Source organism: Sceloporus occidentalis, unplaced genomic scaffold, assembly GCF_023333645.1.
Source record: "Sceloporus occidentalis isolate IW3139 unplaced genomic scaffold, rSceOcc1.0.p SCAF_17, whole genome shotgun sequence".
NCBI classification, from domain to species: Eukaryota; Metazoa; Chordata; class Lepidosauria; order Squamata; family Phrynosomatidae; genus Sceloporus; species Sceloporus occidentalis.
The window spans coordinates 4,074,735-4,100,685 of NW_028316997.1; the positions used below are offsets into that span (position 1 = coordinate 4,074,735).

Consider the following 25,951-nt stretch of genomic DNA (forward strand, 5'->3'; position numbering starts at 1 on the left):
ACTACCTATAGGTTGTGCTTGATTTAGACGTATTACGTTTACGGTCCATAGAAGCTGAGATCTGTTGCTCCACGTTGCATAACGATTTCTAATCAATTTCTTGCAGCCTAATAATTGAGAAAATATAGCTTAATATGGAAAAATAATTATGCATATGATAGGGTTAAAGAAGAAGAGAGTGTTATAAGATACCCCCACCATACAAAAAAAGGGGAGTTAAAACAGCATTGTACATAGGAGATATGCTTTGTGAATGAAATAAGCACAGAAGAAACCAATTTAAAGCTAAGTCCTGTCTAAATCACACAAATCACAATAAGCTGACTTACATCTCCAATAAAACCTCTTTACCTGCTTATCTTAAAAGATAACTTTGCTTAATAAACCTGTAACATTAGGAATCCAGCAGCTTTATTTTATTGCTTGGACACCTTGTTCCAACGTGTACATGAGCAGATTAACAAATCATGTTGCGCTTTATTTTACAGGACTTACAACTTTTAATGTGGTTTCTTCTCGGTGACTCTTTTCTTTTCAATTATTTATTTCCTCTTGTGTAAATGTTCCAGAAAAATTCTTAATAAAAATGAAAACGTTGCTTGGATCCTGACCAAAGTTATATATCTTAACATAGTCCCAATGGCTAAGTAACAAAGATTTGAGGCGTAGATCAGTAGTGGGTTAGAAATTGCATCTTATTGTTTTATCCCCTTTGTTTAAGTAAAAGGGATTATTTTGTTAATGTCTTGCGTGTTACCAAGCCAAAGCCCTTGAGCATTGCAATAAATTGTTATTTAAACATTAAACAAAGAAAACAGCCAAATTAACCAGTATAAAGGTTTTTTTTAGAAGAATGCTTAATGGAGCACAAACAATGTTTAGCTGCACCCTAAAGCCCTTGTTAATCTAGATACCCTCTTATTTAGGAAGTGGCTTTGAATCTTTAAAAAAGGGCAGCCCAGGGGCCGATTGCCCCTCTGCCTCCCCCAGTGCCAACCCTCCCTTGCATTCGGACACATAAGAGTGTGAGTTAATTAGCAACTGTCCAGTTTGTCCAATTTTCTATATAACAATATAAGACATTGATATACAAAAACATTTCTCTGACAAAATATTTCAACAATAAGACTTTTTTTATTATAACCCCCTTCATCTAAAACTGTTCATGAGTAACATGGAAAATAGTTTTGGATAATACAACAAAATACAACCTGAAAGCTGTGTTACAGACTTGTGTGAATTGAACATATCATGCTTTACAAATTAGGAGAAACATCTTTCTTTGAAAGTTTATCCCAGATACAGCATCAAGTAAGGTAGGTCAGCCTAAGGTGAATCCAGTTTTATTCCAATTGATCCAATCCTGCATTTGGAAGCAAAAGAAAATTCTAAAACATATCTTTATATCAAATAAAAGTAGTGTGTGCATCTGGGAAATGCCACACTGTTCCCAGACCTTCTCATTTTGTGTTTAATCTGCTATTTCTATCTTAATCTTAAAAAGAACTAATGACCCCCATCGGCTCCAGACTGGACTACAACTATTAACTTTTAATGATTTCCTATGTAACATTTTCTTTTAATTTATCCTGAAGATACCAAGTCTGAACATTTCAGAAACTGTCCAACAATGAACATTAAATGTATTAATTTATTCAACCCTCCTGTAATTTTGCTTACTCAGTAAGATAATAGGTTATGTGAAAATATCTTAAAATATGTTGTTTTACGGGAAGTCTAGGGACTGGAGGCATCCAATTCCTTTTAAACATAATTGGGAACTTCCAGCATGGCTACCTGGAGCTCTACCTCTCCTCTGAAGCCGCTGTATAAGGGGACATTGCTAGCCATTCATGGAAGTGTCCCAGAGACTTGGGAAAATAGACCTTCACCTGGAGACTCTGAGGAGTTCTCAGGTTTGATTAAACATATCTCGGATTGTTGCTTTGCTGTTAATCTTCTATCACTTTGTCAATAAACTGTTAAATACTGTCAATAATACATAACTGACCTATTTGTGACAGCTTGTTCATATGATGACTTCATGTCAAAGGCATGATGCTTGTTAATGGGTTGCTTCTTGTGTCTTCTTCTCTCTCTTCAACTAGCATGAGCCATATTATATGGTATGAATACAGACAATTAGTTCACTGCCTGCCACATTATATCAAATTATCAATATATAATCCTTGGAAGTTAAAAAGGTGTTCAGGGTATTATTTTGGCAGTTGCAAAACTTTCACTTGGCATACCCCCCTTTTTTATTCATAATTTCACCTGCAAAATCTTATTTCATGTGTTTGTTCTTCACAACATTTTTCGCATAGCCCTTTAGGTATTATTTCTATAATCCCTTTGACCTAAATGTTTTGCTACACAGAAAATCAATTTAATTTGCACTTCTAAGGCTTATGCTAAAAAAAATAACCTTTCTCCACTTTTTATTTATTGAGTTAAAATTGCATCAGAAACAATGAGCAGTTATATTTTGATTGACATTAATCACAAAAATAAAAGGTTACTTTCCGCAATCCTAGTAGCTCATGCTGCACATAAAAAAGCTCTGAGTACTAAGATTTTTTCTGCAGATCAATTCTTGGACAATATTTTAAATATGGAACACTCAGCATTAATACCAATTAAATATTTGTTCTAATTAGCATTGCAATCAGTTCCTTTGATCACAAGACATTATTGCCCTGGTTTCTTCTCTCTGCTGCCTTTCTGGAGCCGCTAACATTACCATTCCTATCTAACACATTAGGTAGATGGTATTCTGCATAATGCATTGAATGTTTTACCAAATTCTTTCATTTTCTTTTTTAGCTGTGTGCGTATATCAAGGCCAGATGTATTTTGAAGGGGAACAGGAAGCTGTCTATTCCAGTACAGGCATGTGTGTTCTGTTCAAATGTAAGGTAATGCATTCTTTTTATTTTTCATTCCTACTATTTTTCTGAACAAAAACTATACTATCACATTACATTAATTTATATAGCGCCAGTAGAGTCAGTAAAATAAATGAAGATCGCAAACAATAACAAACTGGTACAAAGGGAGAAGAGGGCCCTGCTCTTGCGAGCTTGCATTCTAGTCGGTGGTTGAGGGGAGGTGAAACAGTAGGAGAGGACTGCTTGGATGGGGATGAGTTGATTGAATCTAGGATGATTTGTAGAGGTTGTTGATCATTCAGATGGCTTGCTGGCTGAGTGTTAGAAAGAAAGGTTGTAGGCTTCTCAAACAATCCGGGTTTTTAGTGATTTTGAAATTTGTGTAGCGAGGACTGCTTGGATGGGGATGAGTTGGTCGAGTCAGGATGATCTGTATAGGTCGTTGGTTGTACCATATGAGATCTATCTATATTTAGTTGGAAATGTGTATATATATATGAAGTCTTCTACTTTTTATAGTGTTAAAGTAGCCTATGCACCCAATAGGTTACTGATGATAATGAGATAATTGTATAATTTATGGTCAATGTTCCGCTCTGATCAGCATCCTTCTAGAAGAGACAACTGCTAAAAATATGTACCATGCTAGTGCAATCACCAGAAATAAGAAGAATGAAATAAAAGTGGAAAAACATGAATATCTCACTTAGACTTTCTCTAATTCAAGCTAGGAGTGATCACACCTGTGACATATGCAATTTATCAAAAGGGGAACTCACTGCATTACCTTAGAACTTTATTAGATGCAGAGTTGATGGACAGTATCAAGAAGAGCATGCGTTTAAAAAAGATCAGCCGCTGCCAGGGTAGTCGTGAAACTCTTGGATCATTAGTAAAGAGGAGCAAATCTCAGAATATGTTAGACACAGATGACTATAATAAATCTCTGTTATGTACAGGTCGTCGATATCTGTTTTGCCCCATAAATTATCTTCAAGACCAGCTTGGGAGCTAAATTCCTCCAGTCTAACAGACTGATTTAGCATAATACTGCAAAGGGAAAACTAAGCATCTCATTTTCTTTCCTCCTCTGGCCTGCACTCTTGTTGAAGGCAGTCTGTCAGCAAGAAAAATGTATGACATAGGGGCAGCCTCAATGATAATGATACTGATGACTGTCCCCAGGCTCCAGAAGTTCAATCAGGGCAGCATAATCTTCCATCTCCTACATACTTTGAGAAAGTGCAGCACAGCCATTTTTTATAAGATAATTGACAGTGGAAGTGAGGCTACAGATAAACATGCTTTCCCAGGCTCACTAACATTGCAATAACTTGATTTAGCATACTAAAGCTGTATGTGGGAATCATATGCAAGATTTACTGAGACTGGTAAACTTACCATTTTCACATCTCTTAAAAAAAAACAAGCAACAGACACATGTAATGTTATTTCAGCCTTAAATGGCTTATATACACACATGGTAAGTATGTAGGCCACAGGGTAGAGTCATCCTAGCTTTCCTTCCTTATGTTTTGCATGAGGTTGATTTATTCCGTTAGCCTTTGAATGAAAAGGGTTAGAAGGGAGTGAAGCTCAGCATAATTTTGCTCCACATGGCCAGGTAAAATAGCCTCTCACTGGAAGGAAGTTTTACATTACTGAGAGGGTAGTAGGTAAGTGGAACAGCCTCTTAGCAGAAGGAGAGATATATAGAGTGAGATAATTTAAACATGCATGGACAAGGTATAAAACCATCCTGGTAGGGGAGCGGAAGAGAAAAGGACGACTGCACTATTCTTCCTGGTCACCAGGAATAGGCACCACCAGCTTCTCTTGTGTGTACCAAGGGCATCGATAACGAGCATCTTTTATTATGTTTTGAAATGAGTCTGGGGGCAGGGCTGACATGTTTTGGTGCCTGTGGGTTTATTGGAGTGCGAACTAGCTAATACACGTTTGCCATTTCTCCTTTTTCTTGTCTGATGTAAGTCTGATGGACTGTAATTTGCATCGATATTTTTGATTGATGTGACCTTTTGCTGTTTATTGCTCAAATGGGATTTGTCAAATGGGACCAAATGCTGTAAACGTCCCTTGTCGATAATTAATTAATAAAAAGATTAAAAAAACTATCCTGAACCAAGGTCCGAAGTTTCTAGATCCGAAAAAATTAGAAGACTACATGGGCCAAGTGGTTCTTATCTGCCATCAAATTATATGTTTGTATGATAAACAGAATATCCAGACACAATACAAACAAAAAGGAGAAAGTATAATCTATAGGCTTAAATGCAATTAAACATCAAAAGTAAGTATATTATACTATATTTCTGTTCAAACACTACACTTTTCTTGACTGAGTCAATCAGTTAAAGTTTCTACAATAGTGCACAGGTGTTTGGTGAAGTAAATGACATTGTAACAACTGTTCTTCTATTCTGTCCCTCTGTTTCATGTAAAAGTTCTTTAGAGACAAAAAGAAAGCAAATTCTGTGCAATAATACAAGGCAGGGTGTTTCTATTCTTTAAGAAAAGACAGAAACAATTCATTCTCCCCGAATTGTTCTGGAAATAGTGTGTCAAACAAAGCCGGCACACATTATGAGCATAATACAACCTCTGGTTTTAGATTTAAAACCACTAATGCTAGAAATACAGATGGAGGAAGTGATGGAGCAGATGAAGTCTCTTTATTTAGTTTATATTATGGCAGTGAAAAATCCCAATTGGTATGCCCATATGCCTTCTCAGCGGTATGCATATGCATTTACATATGTATTCCTGAGCTCCCAAATGGGACGGTTACGCATTATACAATGCCTTAATATATGTGCATTAATTTTTTTCTTTAACAAGGTGATTTTAATCATAGTAACCAGTTTAACAGGCTGTGATTGATTAGTTACAGAGTTAAGGTATTATTTCTATGATGATTTATTCATTGGTTATTGTAGAGATATTAATTTGTCTCTGTCAGCAGCTCATCTCTCTCTCTCTGTATTATTATTGTTAGCCGGAGAATGACTTGCTCAGGTCGCAATCAGCCATAAATCAGGTGGACTACGCTTCATGATATATATCAATATGATTTACAGGATCCTGGTAGATCAAGATTGCCGTGTTTGTAAAATGTACAGGCAAAAGGTTATAAAGCACCTACAATACTCTTAACACAGGGGCCTGTTTAGATAATCAATATTTGAGAGTGATGTAGGAAATGGGTATATTTGGACATGGTTAAAATATACTTTATGGGGGCAAATGGCTTATGGCAGATGTATGCCCAACTTGCCTTATCACAGGACTAGACTGAATTATCACCACACATTATTCATATTATAGAATAATTTATTAGGTAAAATTATTTAATTGATTGCAGTTTTGTTCTTCTGGCAAATCTTTGAAATGTGACACACTTTTCATATGGATATATCTGGCTGGCACTGGGAAAATGACACGTGTAATTATTCAGAGAATGATCTTTCCTAGCAGGCTTTATGGGGCAGTACTGCTATCGCTAGCATGTGAGCACACTTGTAGCATTCATGGTCAGGGAGTAAGTAACCTATTTAAAGGAGAGGTCTGATGTCTTTCTTTTACAGACATGCAATAGTTTACTCTGCATGTTAACTTTTTTGGCAGCTTCTAGCTGCACTAGTACATTTTCTACACACGGATCTGTTCCTTATTGTTTCTTTAAGTTTAAGTTGAAGATCTAATAACTATCAATGCCAATAATATGCAAAATATTGGATAAGGGACACATTTTTTCATGCAATTGTAAATGCATTGGTGTAAATCTGATAAAATGCATATATATATATATATATATATATATATATATATATATATATATATATATAGATAATATTTTTTTCATCATTATGCAGAACAGTAAAATGCAACGTGCAGAGTCAGAAAACTGCCCACCCTTGAACTGTCCACAGTCACAGCAGATGACTTTGAAGAACAGCTGTTGCAAAGTATGCAAAGGTAAGTGAAACTTTGAAAAATGTGCCCTTGTGAATAATGCAAATTCCAAATTATTTTGAAGAGTTTTATAACTGGCAGACTGGACACGGCTAGTCGACATGCAGGTTGGCTTAAGAAACCACCATATACTGAAATTATTGGAAGATTTCATTTTTGGTTTTCTTTGCAAAGCCTTTCCAGGGCCATTACATGGGACAGTGCACTGCCCTACACTTTTGGACTTTCTGAGCTTCAAGGAGCTTCAAAGAGACCCAATGCTACCCTCTAGATAATGCTTACTTTACATCATTGAGATAGCATTCATCAAGAAATTGCAAGCTAGCTTTGAGCAAACTAATGGTTCATACTATCAGTGGCTTTATTTGTGCCTGATGGGACATTGTTTATGTAATGACAATAAAATTGATAACTATATTTCAGTATAAACAATATCGACAATAAACTGTCATGGTGAACTGATCATACACACATATTTAAACATAACCATAAGACCATTAAAATGGGTGTTTGAACAATGTGGCTAACTGAAATATTTATTCCATGTAATCTCATTTTTTCACAGGAAATATTTAGCCTATTTAGTTAGCCAATTTTACTACTTTTCTCCCATCCTAATGAAACCTTCCCTTGATCCCACATCACCATCAAACTGCTGTCCAGTTTCCCTTCTCGCTTTGGCATCCAAACTGCGAAATAACTAATAATCAACAAACTCATTTTGTTTTCACAAACTCTCTGCTTGACCCTCTACAAACCGGGTTCCTTCCACAGCATTCCACCAAGAAGGCATTAACTAAAATTACTAACAATGTCCTTGCCGCTAAAACAAAAAAGTAATTTCTCACTACTTACACTCTTGGACCTCTCCACAGTCTACTTCTGCAAACCCAAATCATACCTTTCTTACGGTATCTTTAGTGTCTCCTTCACATGAACTTGTTCCTCTTCCCTACTGCTATCTATTGGTGTTCCTCGGGGCTCAGTTGTTGAGTCAATTTTCTCTCCGGACCTCTCACCCTCACTTCTAACGCGCGTCACTAACTGTCTTTCTGGAACTGCATCTTAGATGGTGTCCCATTACCTGATGCTCAACATGTCAAAGACTGAGTGTATGGTTATACCACCATATCCTCTGTCCACAATTCCTGACATATCTATTACTGTTGCCACCATTCCTCATCTCCTGCTCTATTGTGCCAATCACTCCATGGGCCCACCGTTCCGCCTATAATCAAATTCAAGCTTCTGAACTACAGAGCCCTTAACAACTCTGCACCCCTCTTAGTTCCTGCCATGAATTGTGTCTCTCTTCTACCTTCATTACCCTTTCCACTCCCTTATTCAATAGTACTTTGTGTCAGACTTTCTCCCTTATACATGAATTTCAAAATCTCTTTAAAGAAGCGTAAAACCTTTCTTTCTAGCACATAGCCAGCATTCTAAGCAAGTCATCTGAATGATCAACAACCTCTACAAAAAATCAACTCATCCCTATCCAAACATGTTTCTCCTACTGTTTCACAATGTGTGTTATGTTAAATTAATTTAACTGCCTGTTATTGTGACAGTGCTGGAAATCTGCTTGGGCTATATATATAAGTGTAATATAATGTACTTTCTGTAAGGCCACAAACCTTACTTGGGTCTTGGCCTTGCCTTTGCCTTATGCACACACTCTGTTAGTGGAAAATTATTCTACTAACCCACTAACATCTCAGTTTTCTGGCTCTGGCACTGAACTAGTAAGGTATGCCACTTCCATGTTACCACCTATGTTAGCGCCGCAGCTAATTGTGAATTAATATTTTCTTAAGTCTCTAATAGTCTAAACCTCCTACCATTCTTCTTTCTTTGAAATGTTCTTCTTTCCTGTTGATTAACCTCTTACGTATTTCCCTAAATTATGAGGTAAAGCATGATGCTTTTGTAGTGGACATTTCAGCAGGTGCTGTGTTCTGGCTTACGCAGACAGATCAGGGTGGTGGGTTGCTGCGCCTCTGACCCGTTGGGATATCAGGCTCCATGGAGCGCTGCTTACTGAATTGGTTAGTTCGGAAGAAGAAAGAACATGTTTGTAACTGGCCAACGTGCATGCAAAGGCACTATAGCACTGTTCTACTACTTTCCACATCCTTCTGAGACAGCCATCCTTTCGCCTAGACCAGAAGATGTGTAGTTTAAAGTCTGACTTGGTGGAACTCCATTCAGGTGTAGAGGAGCCAATCGCTTAAATAAATCTGTGATTTCAGTAAGTATAAATAGGCATCACTTGCCTTGTCATAGACACTTGTGTCGGGGTAAAGAAAAATATTTCCCGTTCATAATTTCTTTCTACATTCCAAGAATATTAAATCTTTCTTTGATTTACGTCTTAAAACGAATAACTAATCAAGCAGTAGTGCAACATTTGTTTAAAAATAAATACATTTTACCTATTCATTTTTAATCAATTTAATTTATTCCTTTTTTTTTTTTTAATCTAACTAGGGCATGACTTCTGTTCAGAAGGGCACAACTGTGTGGAATATTCAGTCTGTAAAAACTTAGATGATAAAGCCGTTTGTGTCTGCCGAGATGGATTCCGAGCTCTTAGAGATGATAACGCTTATTGTGAAGGTGAACTTAACCCTAACTTACTTCTTTTTTATGTCTTTTTTATGGTTTAAGATATAAATAGCATATATTTAAAAAAAAAAAATAATTGAGAATATTGAACAAGTAGCTTATCAATTGTGTTTAAATTATCCTAGTTGAATCTATTGGTTATCACACTTACTCATCAAACATTTTTAACTTATTTTATAATGAATATATAATCTTTGTTTACCTATGTTTAACAGCCTCTTCCCAGGTCAATGGTCTGTGGATATTGGAACGTATCCATTATTTTACATTGTTTGTACTTTTCCAAGTTGTAGGCTTTGCCAAAGTGATATTGTTTTTGGTCAAAAAAATGAATGAGCTCCACATTAAAAAAAAAATAAAAAAAATACACACCTGATGAGTGTCAACTTAGAACGCCATTCTGTGTACATGGTTAGGTGAATGTGTTAGTTGACTAGAAGTTACAATGTATATATCAAATGATCTGTTCACACTTCACATAAAGCACTACCGCCATAACTGCTTTGCTTCTTCCTTAGCTGGATAGGATGCCAAAGCTCTACAGAACGATTTCCATATCTTACACGACCTTTATTTTTGGCAAACCCTGTGTCTCCAGTCCTACTTGGTCCTAATGGTTGCTTACTGAGGACCTAATAAAGCCCCATAAGCCATCAGTAACTTGACATAAGCAAAGGGTATCCGCAAGATATATTTCAGTAACGGTGGAATGACCAAAATGCTTATTTTTTTCCAGGTGCTACCTTGGCTTTTATAAGTTCACTCTAAAGCTTTCTTTTGGTAATGTAACACAATGTAATTACAAGTGTGTAGCCAGCTTGATAGGGCAGATGCAGGTGCCAGTATTTCTGTTACTAAACACGGAAGTGAAAAATTATATCCACATTATTATAGATTGATGGCTTTCAAAGATGAGAATGCCATTCAGAATATGTTCCAAACATGCACATCAAAACAAATTCCGATAACATTTGAAAGCAAGTATATGAGATTAAAATTAGTAAAAACAATTTAAACCTTGAAATGAGTCAACTCTTCCCCATTGTATCTTTAAAAGCACACATTGAAAGGGAAGCATTATTAATGTAGGAGAACATTAATACCTAAAAAATACTTAAAGGATATGCAAACAGGGCTGAAAGCTGGTGCTACAAGACACATACCCTGTCTAGCTGCCGATACAAGTGATGTGACAAGGCAATGTTTTCCTATTAATAATTGATAATGTCTGTGTTTCTGGTAATTCGGGCATTTTTTTACTAGATTTTTTGACTAGTTGCAAAGTGAATGAAAAAAATACAACAATTCCACTAATGTTCTATTATATTCAAAAGGACAGTGCGATCAAAAAATAGTATTTGTTAATCACTTTTTCATTTGGTTTTATAATATGTTATTATTTGTACATATTGATTTTGCTTACTAAAATACTTCGTTTCTGAGTCACCGAGGATAAGGAACTGATGACTAAAAATCCTAGATATGTGAGTGGGAAAAGATTATAATGATAGAAGTGAGACACAAATGGTGGAAAGAATGAAGAGCACAGTTAGGAGAGTATTTAGTGCATGCAGAGGTATGCACAGGGGCAGTAGTTTGAACTTAATTGAATTTCATTTTCCTATACATAAATTGCAGTCATCTAGTGTGATATTTTTTGATCAGCCATTGTTTTCCATATATTATATTTATATATAAATATATATATATATAAAATTTATAATAATATCTAAAGTTAAAGATAAGTATAAATATCAGACATTAGCCTTACAAACATGCATTACTACATTGTTGTTTTATATCTACTGCATGGTGTAATCCTATTTAGTTAGATAATGAAGGATATACAGCAGTGGGTTTTATGTCCTAATTAAAATTTCAGTTTTCTGTTCATATAGTTACAGACTGAATTGAATATGTACAAATAAGAGGAAAAGAAAAATAACAGATATAAGTTTAATAGCAATTCATCAAAGTTTGGCAATGTTAATTTCCCAAAAAATTTATTGCAAACACTTTGTAGATGTTTGTACTTGTACCTGTTTTAGTTTTAATTATGAATGCATTTATCAGGGTAATAAATTGGAGCCATTAGCTACATAGCATGCGTGATGCTTGGAATTTCTGTAAAAGCAATGACTCAATTGATCTTACAATTTAAATTGCTCTATAAAAATTTGTCCTATATAGCAACTGCCTAGAAGTTAGAGAATGATAGAGGAGGGGACAATTCATTTGAAACAAGATAAAACTATTACATATATATAAAAATAACAATATTTTTTCTTCATTTTTATTTACATATTTATCAGTGTGTAACAGATCTAGAAAACATTGGCTTTGACATTAAGCAATATCATTTGCAGTGCTTTGTAACCATAATTATTTTGTTGACAATTTTTATAAGTACAGTTGTTTAACCCCTTGATGACAATTGCCGGTCCGGGCACGTCACGGAAAAACAAGTCGTTAACGACAAATGATGTGCCAGGACCGTCATTTGTTAAAACAGGTGAAAAAAATCGATCCGTGATCGATTTTTTTCACCCAAACAGCATTGCTGTAATGCCTCGACCTCGAGGCATTCAGCAACGCCACGATCTGCACCAGGGGCCATGTCTGGCCCCTCCCCGGGGTGTCAACATCCGCCATACAATGTATGGCGGCTGACGCCCATTTTAAAAGCGTTTAGGAGGCGATCAACGATCACCTCCTAAACTTAAATGGTGTCGCTGGAATGCCTCGATCAGGAGGCATCCAGCGACACCAAACACTTACCCTAGGATGGACCGCAGCTGCACGCAGTCTTCACCATCCGCAGGATTGCGGCGGCCCGGGAAAAAAAACAATAAAGATGCAAAAGTTCGCTAGAAGGTCTCCAGACCCTCTGGAGAACTCTGGCTCCACTTGCAGGTTGAATACAGGTACTGCATTCAACCATGCAAGTCAATGGAGCCCAGCTTTCTAATCACAGTGTGATTAGTAAAAATAAATTAAAAAATAAAATAAAATTAATAATAATTAGAAAAAAATAGTAAAAAAAACAGTAAAATGTAAAATTTATTTCCCTCTGATGTCACTATCAGGGGAACCTTCAAGTTGAAAAAAAATGTTAAAAATGATTTAAAAAAGGCAAAAAAAATATATATTTTTGTGAGCAAGTCCTAAATTTAGCACATTAGCCTAAAACAATTCTCGCATGGAAAGAGTTAAAATACTGGCATATTAAATGCCCATGGGGTGTCTACTTTGAATTGGCCGGATTCAACAATGTCCCAATTAACACGGGGGGAAGGATGGCCACACATCTAATTTCCAATTAGAAAAATGCATACGTACCAAATGTGGTCTTTTAGTTCACCCCAAAAATGACAAACCCATGCATGTGGGGTATCACTGTACTCAGGTGTGACAGCAGCATATACCAGGAGCTGTAAATTCATCCATAACAGGTGTGTGGGGGAAAAATACACACAAAAGAATACTACTGCAAACTTTGAAAAAATTCTGGTGGTAAAATGTGTGCATGCAAAGAGTTAAAATACCAGCATTTAAAATACCCTATGGTGTCTAGTTTTCAAAAATATATGGTTTTGTTGGGCACACTGAAATGGCCTGGCTCAAAGATGTACCAAATAGGGCATTGGATCCCCAAATGCCAAAGTTCAACGTTGAAAAATGCGCATGCCCCAAATGTGGCCCTTTTGCCCCCAAAATCATTCATGTGAGGTATCGCTGTACTCGGGAGATATTGCTAAACACATATTGGGGTGTTTTATGATAGTGACATATACCAGAACCTGTTTATTCATACCTAAAGTAAAAAGTGTGTGAAAAAACAAATGCAAAAAAAATTACTACCATAAAGTTTGACAAAGGCTGATGGTAGAATAAGTGCTTGGAAAGGGTTAAAATACTAGCATTTGGAATACCCTGGGCTGTCTAGTTTTCAAAAATATATGACTTGATGGGGTAAATTGCATTGGCCGGCTTCAAACATACCCGAAATGGCACATGGGGGGAAGAATTACCAGATTTGGAAAAATGGCTTTGAAATAGCAAAACTCTACCTGTACTTATTGCCCCATAATGTGTAGAAAAAAGCAAAAAAACATAAAAACATTGGGTATTTCTAAACTCAGGACAAATAGTAGAATCTATTTAGCAGGTTTTATCATTACCTTTTAAAGATGAGTAAAAGATTTTTCGACTAAAAGTTAGAAACAGTCATTTTTTTCTAAATTTTTCACCATATTTTATACTTTTTTTAATAGTAAATACCGTATTTGCTCGATTATAAGACGAGGTTTTTTTTCAGAGCAAATGCTCTGAAAAATACCCCTCGTCTTCTAATCGGGGTCGTCTTCTAATCAGACCTCAAATAGAGGTCTGATTATGAGACTAAGATCCAGATCCCCCGCACCGCTGCAGGGGACCTGGATCCTCCTGTCCCCCCCCCCCACACACACACACTTACCGGTGCTTCCTGCTGTATTGCCGGGGCAGCGGGTTGATGTCTACGCGATCCGCGTAGACAACGTCCGCTGCAGCCGGAAGGAGGTGTGGTTAGCAGTGGGGGTTGTCTGCGTCCGTCGCGGATACCTTCCCCGGTGCGGGGAACTCTGATCTCTGACAGCCGGGGAAGGTATCCGCGATGGACGCAGACAAACCCTCGCTGCCAACTCCACCTCCTTCCGGCTTCCTGCAGCGGAAGGAGACGTCAACCCGCTGCCCCGGCAATACAGCAGGAAATTGGAAGCACCGGTAAGTAAGTGTGTGTGTGTGTGTGCGTGTGTGCGTGTGTGTGTTAAATGGGGGCATAGGGCATTTCTGGAATGCCTTATACCCCTATATGCCACTCTGGCACTTAGGGGGTTAAAAGGCATATTATGGGGCAGAGTGGCATATAGGGAGGTATAAGGCATTTCAGGAGGCAGAGTGGCGTTAAGGGGGCATTCAATAGAGCACTTATTTGAAATGCCTTATACCTCCCTATATGCTACTCTGCCCCATAATATGCCTTTTAACCCCCTAAATGCCAGAGTGGCATATAGGGGTATAAGGCATTTCTGGAGGCAGAGTGCTCTATACAATGCCTTTTAACTCCCTTAATGCCACTCTGCCTCCTGGAATGCCTTATACCTCCCTATATGCCACTCTGCCCCATAATATGCATTTTAACCCCCTAAATGCCAGAATGGGATATAGGGGTATAAGGCATTTCTGGAGGCAGAGTGGCACATAGGGGGTCAAAAGGCATACCATGGGGCACAGTGGCATATAGAGGGTTAAAAGGCATATCATGGGCCACAGTGCCATATTGGTGTGGCAAGCCCTGGGGGCAGATGTGCGTAACTGGGGGACAGGTTGGAAAATACAAGGAAATAAAAACAAAAAAAATATTTTTCTCAATCATAGCTTTTATTTAAAAAAATAGTTTACATGAATTAACATTTACTGGTAAAACTTTTTTCCTTTAGGGTCGTCTTATATTCAGGCTTTTTCCTTTTTTTTCGTAAGTTAATATTCAGATTTTGGGGGGTCGTCTTATAATCGAGCAAATACGGTAATATGATACAATCAAAACAATGTCATCTAAAGAAAGCCCTTCTTGTCCTGAAAAAAACTATATCTAATGTGTGTGGGTTCAGTAAACGGGAAAGAAGAAAATTGCAGCTAAACACGAGCAGCACAGAAATGTTAAAACGGCCATTGTCACGAAGGGTACAAAAAGTAAAATCAGCCTTTGTCACGAATGGGTTAAGCAATGTTTTCTAAACTAGTGATCAACCTTACAATCCTAGCAGCTTGGCGCTAAGACATTTATGCCACTTAATATGCTAATGCCAGACTTTTGACAGGCTGCAATAAACATAAATAACCGCACACCACGTAAGTGTTTTTATGTGCATTAACTCCCTAGAGTGACAGGAGGGGTGAGCTAAAGGTGTACAGGAGGCGAACAAATAAGCAAAAGTCACATTTCAGTATGTAAAATAGAGACCATTGTTGTAAAATAGGCATATAAAATACATCTAGAAGTTGATGTTTAAACTAAGGCGTCATTTGGGGATTTTATTATGATAATGTTTATTATTACACGTGTGTGTGTGTGTGTGTTAAAGCATTTGGATCACCAGGGTCGCTCATCTACCAGCTGCTCAGGATGCCAAGCTGAAAGTGGCCAGGCCAATAACAATGGATGTTTTCCATGCTTTCATTTTGTGGAATGACAGGTGTCTGTTGGGTCCAGTGTTTGCTTATGCCCTTATGTTCCTAATTGCATACTAGAATCTTCAACATTGTAAGCAGCCATTGTTTCTTAAAAGAAATACGGTGAAAGATTGAATTTTTTTTCTGATAATTTTAAATTACTGGTGACTAATATTTCCAATTTTGTAGGTCATTCCTTAATTTAGGGGATCTGTGCCCCATCCTAAATTGCTGTGATAGGGACAGTTCCTACTTTGCAGCTGTGTCTGAACTGTCCCTGACACTGTGATGTAGAGAGTCAGAGACAATATGAAGGACGGGTCACTTAGCGGGATCTCATACCCCTCTCGGACAGACACAAACACTCACTTGGCCACCACAAAGCACGCTTTACCATACACACCATTCTTAGTCTCACAAATCACTGTAACATACACACTACTCTTAGCCACGCAGACACTACTCTAAGCCATATACACCCCTAGCCATTCAGATCTCACTACCATACACACCACACTCACAATGATTGCATTTTTCATGCATCGCACTAAGCCACGCATGTTATGTTTCAAATATTAAATTATTATGTTTATAAAACTCTTGTCTAATACAATTTTATTGTATAGTTCCATGCACATATAAAACAGAAAAGGATTTTTTTAGCCAAGGGTGTCAACTCTATCAGCAAACAAACCTGAAAAAAATGTTATTCGTTCCACTTTATGTGCTTAGTAATGGAATGAGGTTGCATGGTTCAAAAATAACTCTATTTACAGATCTGTCACATATGATTGTCTCATAAAATTTTCTTTGAAAACAGCCTATACGTTTCTAATTTTCTTTTTACAAAAATTACAGCCATTATGATCATGGTAACTTCAACACAGCTCCGCATTGTGCTCTTTGTGTGCACATGCAGCAGGACTATTCTTACATATTTCGTAAGAGATAAACACTATTATATATTGGAATGACAGTATTTTGTGTCTTGTACACAGTACTGGATCTTCTTTAGCCATAACATCTTGCTGTCTAGAGTACTGACTCTAGTTCACATTTGAATTTCAGTTGGTTGCTAGGTCTTTTCTTATTATATGACAATCCTGCTCCATATATACCATCCAAACTCTGCGTTTTAATCATAGTCTCTGGATTCAACAAAGACACTTCTAATTGCAATAAATGGATGTCAACCTTTAATGTGGTAAACCATTAATTAACGCACAAACAAAGCAACTTCTGTGCATATAATTATTGTTTACCATTATTCACATGTTTTTGTTTTTATGGTGGCATCTACATCAAGTCTAGTGCTGTCCGGGTATGCGAACGTTGTAGAAGATAGCATCCAAAGTGTCCATGTAGCAAGATAAAAAGTCACATAAGCTTGCTTCGTCTCACAAATCCCTTATTTAGATGCAATCATGTTTTGAGATACAAGCACACTTCTGTGTAAGTAGTAGTAGTAGTAGTAGTCTCATCTGGTAATGAGAATTACCATGGTATGACTTATTGTGAATCCCTCGTAGCCACTGATCCATTTTTTCTTTATAGCATTTTCACTGCAGTAAACTATGCTCAGATCCATTATTAAAATCATATGTAATTCAGTGAGAGGGTTTAAACAAACACGGAATAGGAATTAAGCTATACTGAATTAAAGACAAAGACCAAGGACCGATTAAGTTCTAAGGACTTACATCAGGAAAAATGGGTAGACTAGATAGGCCGAGTTGTTCTCATCTGAAAAACTTGGAGCATCTGTAATTCTAAGAGATCTGCTTAAAATAATTTCATTGTAATTTAATGTAATTAGTGAACTATCATGCAAGGAGCTAAGGAGTTTATTTTTAAGTCCATGATATCACTTCCCTTGTGTGGAAGCAGTTTTGCAAGAAGTTACGTTATTTTGTTTCTATTTGGTTTAGAAAGAATACAGTGTAATTTTGTTAAACATAATTGAAAACTCCCCAGATACAGTCACCATAATGTAAAATCAGCCGTATAAAAGATGTTATTGACATGTTACTGATATTGGAAGAATACAAGAGAATCTTATGAATAATTGAAAACACTAAGACATGATAAGAAATCGTGTCCATGCATTTAATGCATTTAATGTATGGGTATATCATGAATAGTTTTCTACTGGAGTATATTGTTTAGCGATACAATATAAAGGATAAAACTTAAGATCTCCCTTTTCCCTATGTCTTGCCTCTGCAGATATTGATGAATGTGCTGAAGGTCGGCATTATTGCAGGGAAAATACCATGTGTGTGAATACTCCGGGATCTTTTATGTGTATTTGCCAAACGGGATATCTGAAAATCGATGACTACTCTTGTACAGGTAAGTACAGCAATAGGTGAATGCACGGGATACTACTATCTTAATGGAAATAATAATGTTGCAGCTGTGGGGTGACGCTAAAATTGAGGTTCCCTTGATTCACTCCAGCTTCTACAGCAGCCAGCTGCCCTGAGTACTTCTCCATCTCTGCCCATTCTAAAAACTTCTCTCGGCTAGCACTACTTCCTACTGATTACTCTGCACCTCTATGGTAGTACTTCAAGGCTGTTACCAGGCATCTAAGTGATCAATGTTAAAAAGAGCATTAATCTATTTATTGCTTTGCAGATTGTGTTCTCATTATAGACATGATCTAGAAACACTGCAAACTATAATGAGGCCATTATTGCTGGGAAACCAAACTTGCCCAGGTCAAATAACACTAATTATGTGGTTTCTCTAATGGTACAATTTGGACAATTAAAATTTTATATAATTTTATATAAGGATTTTACTTTCTCTGCTAGTGAGTTGGCTATACATACATCTGCACATACTAACATTGCACTCGGTAATGTCACGAATGGTGCTTATTATGTTCTGTGAACACAATCTGCATTATGTGAAAGAATCATACTATGCACAAATATATTGGTGGGCAACAAAAACAAAACAGCAATCTACAACAGATGTTTGGCTGATATATTTTCAATCTTGTAACTATGTGTCTCTACATACATTATACATTTCATGATTGCATGCCTAAAGGTTTCAAAGAGAGCTAACATCTTCAAACAGCACAGATAGACTGTAGCAGCATGGTGGAGGAAAGGATGCATTCTACTCTATTAAAGAGACACCCCAGCCATAATATGCACTTTAATGCATATGATATCTGCTTGATCCCTTTACATTTTTGTGGTGTTGCTTTTGAAAATGTATAAGGGGATTCTGCAAAATCCTGCTTATGCATTTACCCCTTCCCCCACCCCCAAGCTTTTTTCTGTACAGGAGATGTGTTCGCCCAAACGCAACTTCATGCATGTGACGTACTTACCTCCTGGGAGCACCATGCTTGGTAACGGAGCAAGTGGAGGTCTATTAAGACTAGGTGTTCTCAAGAGAATTAAATGCTTTAATGTAAATATCTATTCTGTATTACGAAAAGCAAAGTTTCTCCTGCAAAAAGGGATAACTTAGTCTTTTATAATGCATAGTGGCAGGCCCGGACTGGCCATCGGGCAAACCGGCTGTTTGCCCGGTGGGCCGGGCCGGATTGACTTAGGGGCTGATGGAGCTGCAGCTCCAGGCCCCTACCTTAAAATAGGGAAAAGAAAAAATGTCGGTGCGCTAAGCTAGTCTCAGGCTCAAATAATACAAATGTATAATATGAGGCCTACCAAACAGTGTGAGCATGCTGCAAATACAGTGTGTTGGCTGTACAATGTATACAAAAAACAAAATACTGTCTGCGCTTCTCACCCTAATAAAGTTGGCAACAAATATATAAACATAATATAAATGAGAGGTTAAATGGGAGGAGGTTTAATTGCACCTCCCCCAACACATTAATTTGGTTTTGGTAGCAGTATAAACTGCTTTGTGTGCCCACTATGTAGGAGGTGAGAGTAGGTTCTCACCCTATTGAGAGTGTGCCTTGATGTGGCGGGTGAGCTTAATTATGCTTTGGCCAATTCATATAACCAAAACCTCTCATTTATATTATGTTTATGTATTTGTTGCCAACTTTATTAGGGTGAGAAGCGCAGACAGTATTTTGTTTTTTGTACCCTACCTTAAAATAGGCCCAGTCAGGACCGGACTGACTGGGCCTATGCAGCCGCTACGGCCGACCCCTTAGAGTGGCGGACCCGGTCGCAGTTGCGGCGGGCTTAAGGGGCAGGTGCCCCTTATGCCCTGCGTTAATGCGGCCGTAGAGGCCGCATAGGCCCAGTCAGTCCGGTCCTGCCGCGGGCCCGGCCACAGTTGCTGCTTGCTCCGGCAACAAGGTAAGTAGGGTGAGGGAGGGGGGTGCAGTGAGAAGGGGGTACATAGTGAAAAGGGGTACATAGTGAAAAGGGGGAACATAGTGAAAAGGGGCAGATAAGATGGGGAGAGGGTGTAGTGTGAATGCGTATGAGAATGAATGAATGAATAAATGTGTGGATGAATTGTGTGAATGCGTATGACAATTAATGAATTCATGTGTGGATGAATTGCTTGAATGATTTGTGAGACTGCATTAATGAATGTGTTAATGATTTGTGTGAATGAGTAAATGCAAAGATGGTACATGAAGGGTGGGCTTTAACAATAAATAAATAAATAAATATGGGCTGCTCGGGCTTAAATGCCCGGGCCTATTTTTTGTCCCAGTCCGGGCCTGCATAGTGGTATGAGAATCCTGAAACAGTCAGTCCTCCTGCAAACTGCTAATTGACCCATGGTTTCCATCAATGGATTACTAAATATATGCTATTGTTACATGGTGAGAGTAGTGTTTCTGAAGCCCATGTGTTTGTTGTTATTTCTACTGGATCCTTGGTTTGGTGAGGAAATGCTCACTTTCACTTTGGATATGGGGAACAAGATAATTAGATAGTAGTCAGCTATCTTTTTCCGACTATAAATCCAGAACTTTTATCTTTGCTAAGCATTTTACTGGTTCCATCAGCTTCCTTAGTAAGCTTCCTCTACCCTAATTATGAATTTCTCTACGTCTACCATGGAGTGTACTCATATTGTTGAATTTTAGAGAATCATACAAGTCTCAAATGTATTAGACATACCCCAATTTTGACATAATTGTATTAGAAGAGTTAGTTGCATTCTTTATTTGATCTACTCAGGTCCAAAATAAATAGGAAGCTAATTACTGAAAAGCAATTAGAAATATCTACAAGCAAGACAGATCACTTTAAAGGCAGATTCTTTGATCACTAAAAACCCTTTGTGCCTTTATAGTGTAATGATATGACAAAATAATCAGAAAACTTGGATAGCTTTATCAGAAACAAACAGAAGAGGTTTTCTTTTATGAGATTTTTGTTTTTATAGGAACAGTACATGAAAAAAATATTCACTTGTTTAAAAGAGTAGTGTTTATGCAAAATTAATTAGAATCAGGCTGTTACTCATAAGTTATAGAAACATTATAATTGGTAGGTGCTGTCTTATTGCTTGCCTTATTAATTCTCTCCTTTCTTTAAGGAAGTATTTAAAAATATATTATGTACTGCATTTGACTTTATGTTACAATGTGTACTATTTTATAATAATCGTATTATTATATGAACTGTTTTTCAAAAAAATATTAAAGTCCAAGTAACATTGTCAGAAACTTTTATACTTACTTTACATTTGGATAACCAGCATGCTTGGGTGCCTTAGTGCACCCCAGAAAGGGCCAGGGATTTGCAGACAAATACATTTATTTTCTATAACTAGGTTCATCTAATTACAGTGTAAACATTTTTAAGGTTGTCATCGAAGTATAACTAGAGAAAAACTATGGCCCCAGCTTAGAAGAAAAAGATAAATCTATCACTGGCACTTAAAGAGGAAAGAATAAATTAAAATTTTTTTCTAATGCTTTATTCACTTTACAGTGCACCCGTGGAACCACACCTTAAGATTGCAGAAAATATCTGAGATTAACATCAATTCGAACCAAAACAAAAATGCTGTTTTACTTTCACTGCAATATTTCTCACCAAGCCGTTATCAAATGCCAAATGACTTTTAGCTGAATATTTATTAACAACTTCTTACTTTGATACGTATACTGTATATTCTATATTCCTTCCATTTCTAAAGACACTCTTCAGATGAAAGGATGCATACATATTTCAAAGAACACTTTTCATTTTGAGCAAAGATTTTTTTTTAAAATCCTTTCTCATAACAATAGCTAACATACTACTCCCCCACATACATACACAAGACAATGGATCCCCAGTCTCAAAGGCATACTCATACCATAAGTAGGGATTGTAAAATAAACAACAAAGTTGTATCAAGGATTTTTAACTTTATCTGCAAAACAGTCACCGTGTAAAGGGTTTTTTGCTGTATACCACCATCTCATGATCCACCAGAGATCTAGAATAACAATCCTATACCTCCCAACTGTCCCGATTCGGACGGACCCCCAATATTCCTCACTAGCAAACACAAATTGATTATCCAAGTATCCATCAAATTTTGCTTTGGCCATAACTATAAAAGTTATTTATTAGGAGCAGATTTGGTTAAGCAAAAATAAAGGGACACAGACATACAATCCGTATAATATAAAAATAATAATAAACAAAAAACCGCTAAGTTTATGCTATCAATTTTTCGAAAAGGTCTTTGCACCTGCCATTCTTTGTCACTGAGAAAGCTTCTAGACTGATGAGAAGACTGCCAGCCTCCTCTACTTGTGATCACTAGAGAGAATTTATTGTCAGCTCTAGTAATTACAGATGGTAATTGGTGTCATTTACCATGTTAGAGACCAATGGATTTGAGGATCTTGGGGAAACCATCTGTCACACACTGTTAATTGTCAAGGTCTGGGATTTGAACACAGCACAAGGGGCTTGCTGATGAAGAAATTAACAATATCACCAATGACATAAAAACTCTTGAGTCACAAATATACATCTGTCTAATGTGGAGATGGATAACAATTCTGAGTATGAGTGCACAGCGTTCTACCTGTAAAACACGTACGTTTTCAAAATGTTATTTATTTTCACCTCACGTGAATTATTTTGCAATTTTGTTACAAATGAGCCTTTACAGGCAGAATTAGATACAAATTAAAATATAAACAGTACAAACTTTATTGGCAAAGCAGAAGATTTAAGTTATTTTGCGTGATAAGCCACCTTGATTTCTTTCTTTCTTTTTTTTTTTTTTTTTTTTAGAGCACAATGAATGTGAAACAAACCAGCATAACTGTGATGAAAATGCATTGTGTTTTAACACAGTGGGAGGACACAATTGTGTTTGTCAGCCTGGATACATAGGAAATGGCACCGTGTGTAAAGGTAAGAGCAACAACATATTTCTCATTTGCGCTGTCCTAGGTCGGACCCAGGGCAGAACCCCCATCCATTCCCTTTCTACTGAGCATCTGGATATGATGTCATATCCCAATGCTCCAAATATTAAGGTATCTGGGAACATCGTGCTATGAAGGCTGTGCCGGCTATGCACACTTCTCTATAGTGTAAATAGGCCTAATAAAACACTGCGTAAGAGTTAGTATGATTAATACAATACATTGTACAATACTGTTCTCTATATGTATAACTAGATAAACTTTAAAAAAAAAAACTACATTTGTGGATTAAACACCAACAGATCAGTATGTATTGGAACATTTATCTTTTGCTAAGAGTTGGATAAATTATTTCTAGGAAATTGACATAGTTGATGACTTTGTTTTCTTAAGCTTTTTGCAAAGACGGCTGTAAGAACGGAGGTACCTGCATTGCTCCAAATATGTGTGCGTGTCCCCAAGGCTTCACCGGGCCCAGCTGTGAAACAGGTAAGATGGCGAGTTTTCATTACATTCCGCGGGTCAGATTCGCAAATGCTTCATTACTTGAGCTAATGAGATGTAGTTTCCTGTTATTTCACTACAAGAAACATTGTTTTTGCTACAATTACATTTCTGAATTATTATTGGATTTATAAATTGGCAACATATTATGTAGTGCATTCACTTACACATTGCCAAATATTTTCATATTCTGTGAATTGTTAGGTTGGAAATGCTACTATTAATTTATTTATGAGTAGGTCATTTTATAGTGTATCCAGTTTGACTCAATTTTTTTTTTTTTTTTTAATTTTTCTACATGTAGTTGGAATACTGTATGTGAAACTGTGTATGTGAAAGGTTTCCAACCTTGATGCATTTAAAGTGTGGTAAATCAAGTAGATGCGTTTTTATTGAATGGTTATTCATAAGCAGGGAAACTAATAAAGGTTTTCTAGTGAATTTGGCATCTGGAACCAGTGTTCCCTTTAATTGACAGATGCAGAATGCTATTCTCATGGGGTGTAAGAAGCGCCAGCAGATTACAAAATCTGAAATTGTGTAATTGTTTATAGGACTGTGCTATAGAGACCTATAGGAGCACTTAGATGGTTACCCTGCTGTGTACCATGGATATGCATTTATGACCTTTTGTACCGATTAACTGGAAAACTGCAAATGATGCATACTCTGACTATAACAGAGTAACCTTACTAAAAAAAAAATAATGAAAATGTGCAGAAGCTGTAGTTTCAAATGTGCATGAAAAAACAACACAATAAGTTGAAAGTATATTCTGTGATCTTTTATATATATATTTTAATTTTGTTGGTGTTTCTAATAAATGTGTGTGTGATCATGAATAGCCCCTTCCAATAAAACATAGCATGATAACATCTAAACATACTTATTACATAGTTTATTTAGTAATATGAAAACTTGTGACAATATCTTGGATCTTCCTGCAGGCATTAAAACCACAATGTTAAATTATGTGCCACTGAATTAGCCAAATATTTTCACTTCCTTCCTAATTTTTGACATACAAATGTAATTGTTTTATTATATAGAACCTCCCTATATTGTATGTATTGAATATACTGTATTATTGTATTTCAATGTAACAGTGCTCTAACTGAGCTCTGTGACGTTCAATGTTTTAAATACCCCAAACAGAGGTTCAGGCATTTCCTTTCAGGGAATCCCTTTGATATGGATTTGTAGAGTCTTTTGCCACAGTAAATGATCGATCGCACTGTGTGCTGTCAGTCAGCATGTCTGTGTGTATGTGGCAGCTCTATGACAGAGCTGCATACACCAAACTGAGGGGTCTCTGTAGGATTCCCCTGACCAACCTCAGATTGGCAAGTAGTAGTTGGCTAGTGGCCATAGAGTATTCTGAGCTGTGCTTTGGATAGATTTTTTTAAAATGTAACTTTGAATTGTGCCCTCTGAGTTGAACAGCTTACTTGTGAGTATGGTTTTAAGATGCAGTCTTCTTTCTTGCAAAAGTCTAGATTTTACAAGAGTCATTGAACCAAGCCTATAGCCTGCTAAGCAACTTGCAACAATGTAGTTTTTGATCTTTAAATTGATGTGTTCAGTACATAATAGAACAGTTTCCAGGTGTAATTGAATAGATAGACAAAAAGTAACTTATTTCATTTTACACACATACAAAATAAAGGATTTTCTTATTTTCTGCAAAGTTTATTATAAAAAAAAACTATTAACATGTCTATGTTTGAAAGCATTCTTACTTTAAAGCATGTTTCTCACCTGCCTAAAACTTTCGCACAGTACTGTATAAGTCTTTGTAAAGTGAACCACAAGGCATTCATTCAGCGGTAGTTTTGACTGGCCATCAATATTTGTGTGGCCTACTCATTTGTTACAAGGTTAACTTATGCTTCCGGCATGGCTCTGAATTTATCACAAAAAGTAATTTGCACTAAACTAGACAGATGCCATAAACGACATTTAAATATTTATGCCCCAAGTATTGCTTTGAGGAAAAATAAATGCTCATGTGTTAAAATGTTCACAATAACAACAGCTTAAAATTAATTTGAAAAATAGCAATATTATCACCATTTATTGTTAGGTACATAGTGTATATTAGCACAAGATCAGGTAATAGAAAAAATGGAACTATAAATATTTTTTATTTTCTACCAAGTTACAATGTCTAATAAAATATCACTAAATGATAGTTTTAGTGTCAAAAATTATTTAAATAAGAGTGGAGGTTGAAATAATTGTATGTAGAATACATAATTCATGTAAATAAAGAATACAAAATAAGCAAAAATTCAACAAAAATTTTAACTCAGAGCACTAATAAAAATCACATGGAAATCAAGATTTTTTTAACCCATATTATATGTTCATATATTGTTTT

At 36.6% G+C, this 25,951-nt stretch overlaps 1 protein-coding gene across 1 annotated transcript in view; it reads left to right on the forward strand.

Moving 5' to 3' along the window:
* The window catches only part of LOC149302761 (protein kinase C-binding protein NELL2), a 150,340-nt gene that overhangs the window by 96,931 nt on the left and 27,458 nt on the right, over positions 1 to 25,951 (forward strand). Inside the window, exons 10-15 of the mRNA XM_089481970.1 lie at positions 2,827 to 2,918; positions 6,785 to 6,887; positions 9,375 to 9,503; positions 17,952 to 18,077; positions 22,931 to 23,053; positions 23,461 to 23,556. Coding sequence (XP_089338096.1) covers positions 2,827 to 2,918; positions 6,785 to 6,887; positions 9,375 to 9,503; positions 17,952 to 18,077; positions 22,931 to 23,053; positions 23,461 to 23,556 — 669 coding nt within the window. The remainder of the gene's footprint in view (positions 1 to 2,826; positions 2,919 to 6,784; positions 6,888 to 9,374; positions 9,504 to 17,951; positions 18,078 to 22,930; positions 23,054 to 23,460; positions 23,557 to 25,951) is intronic.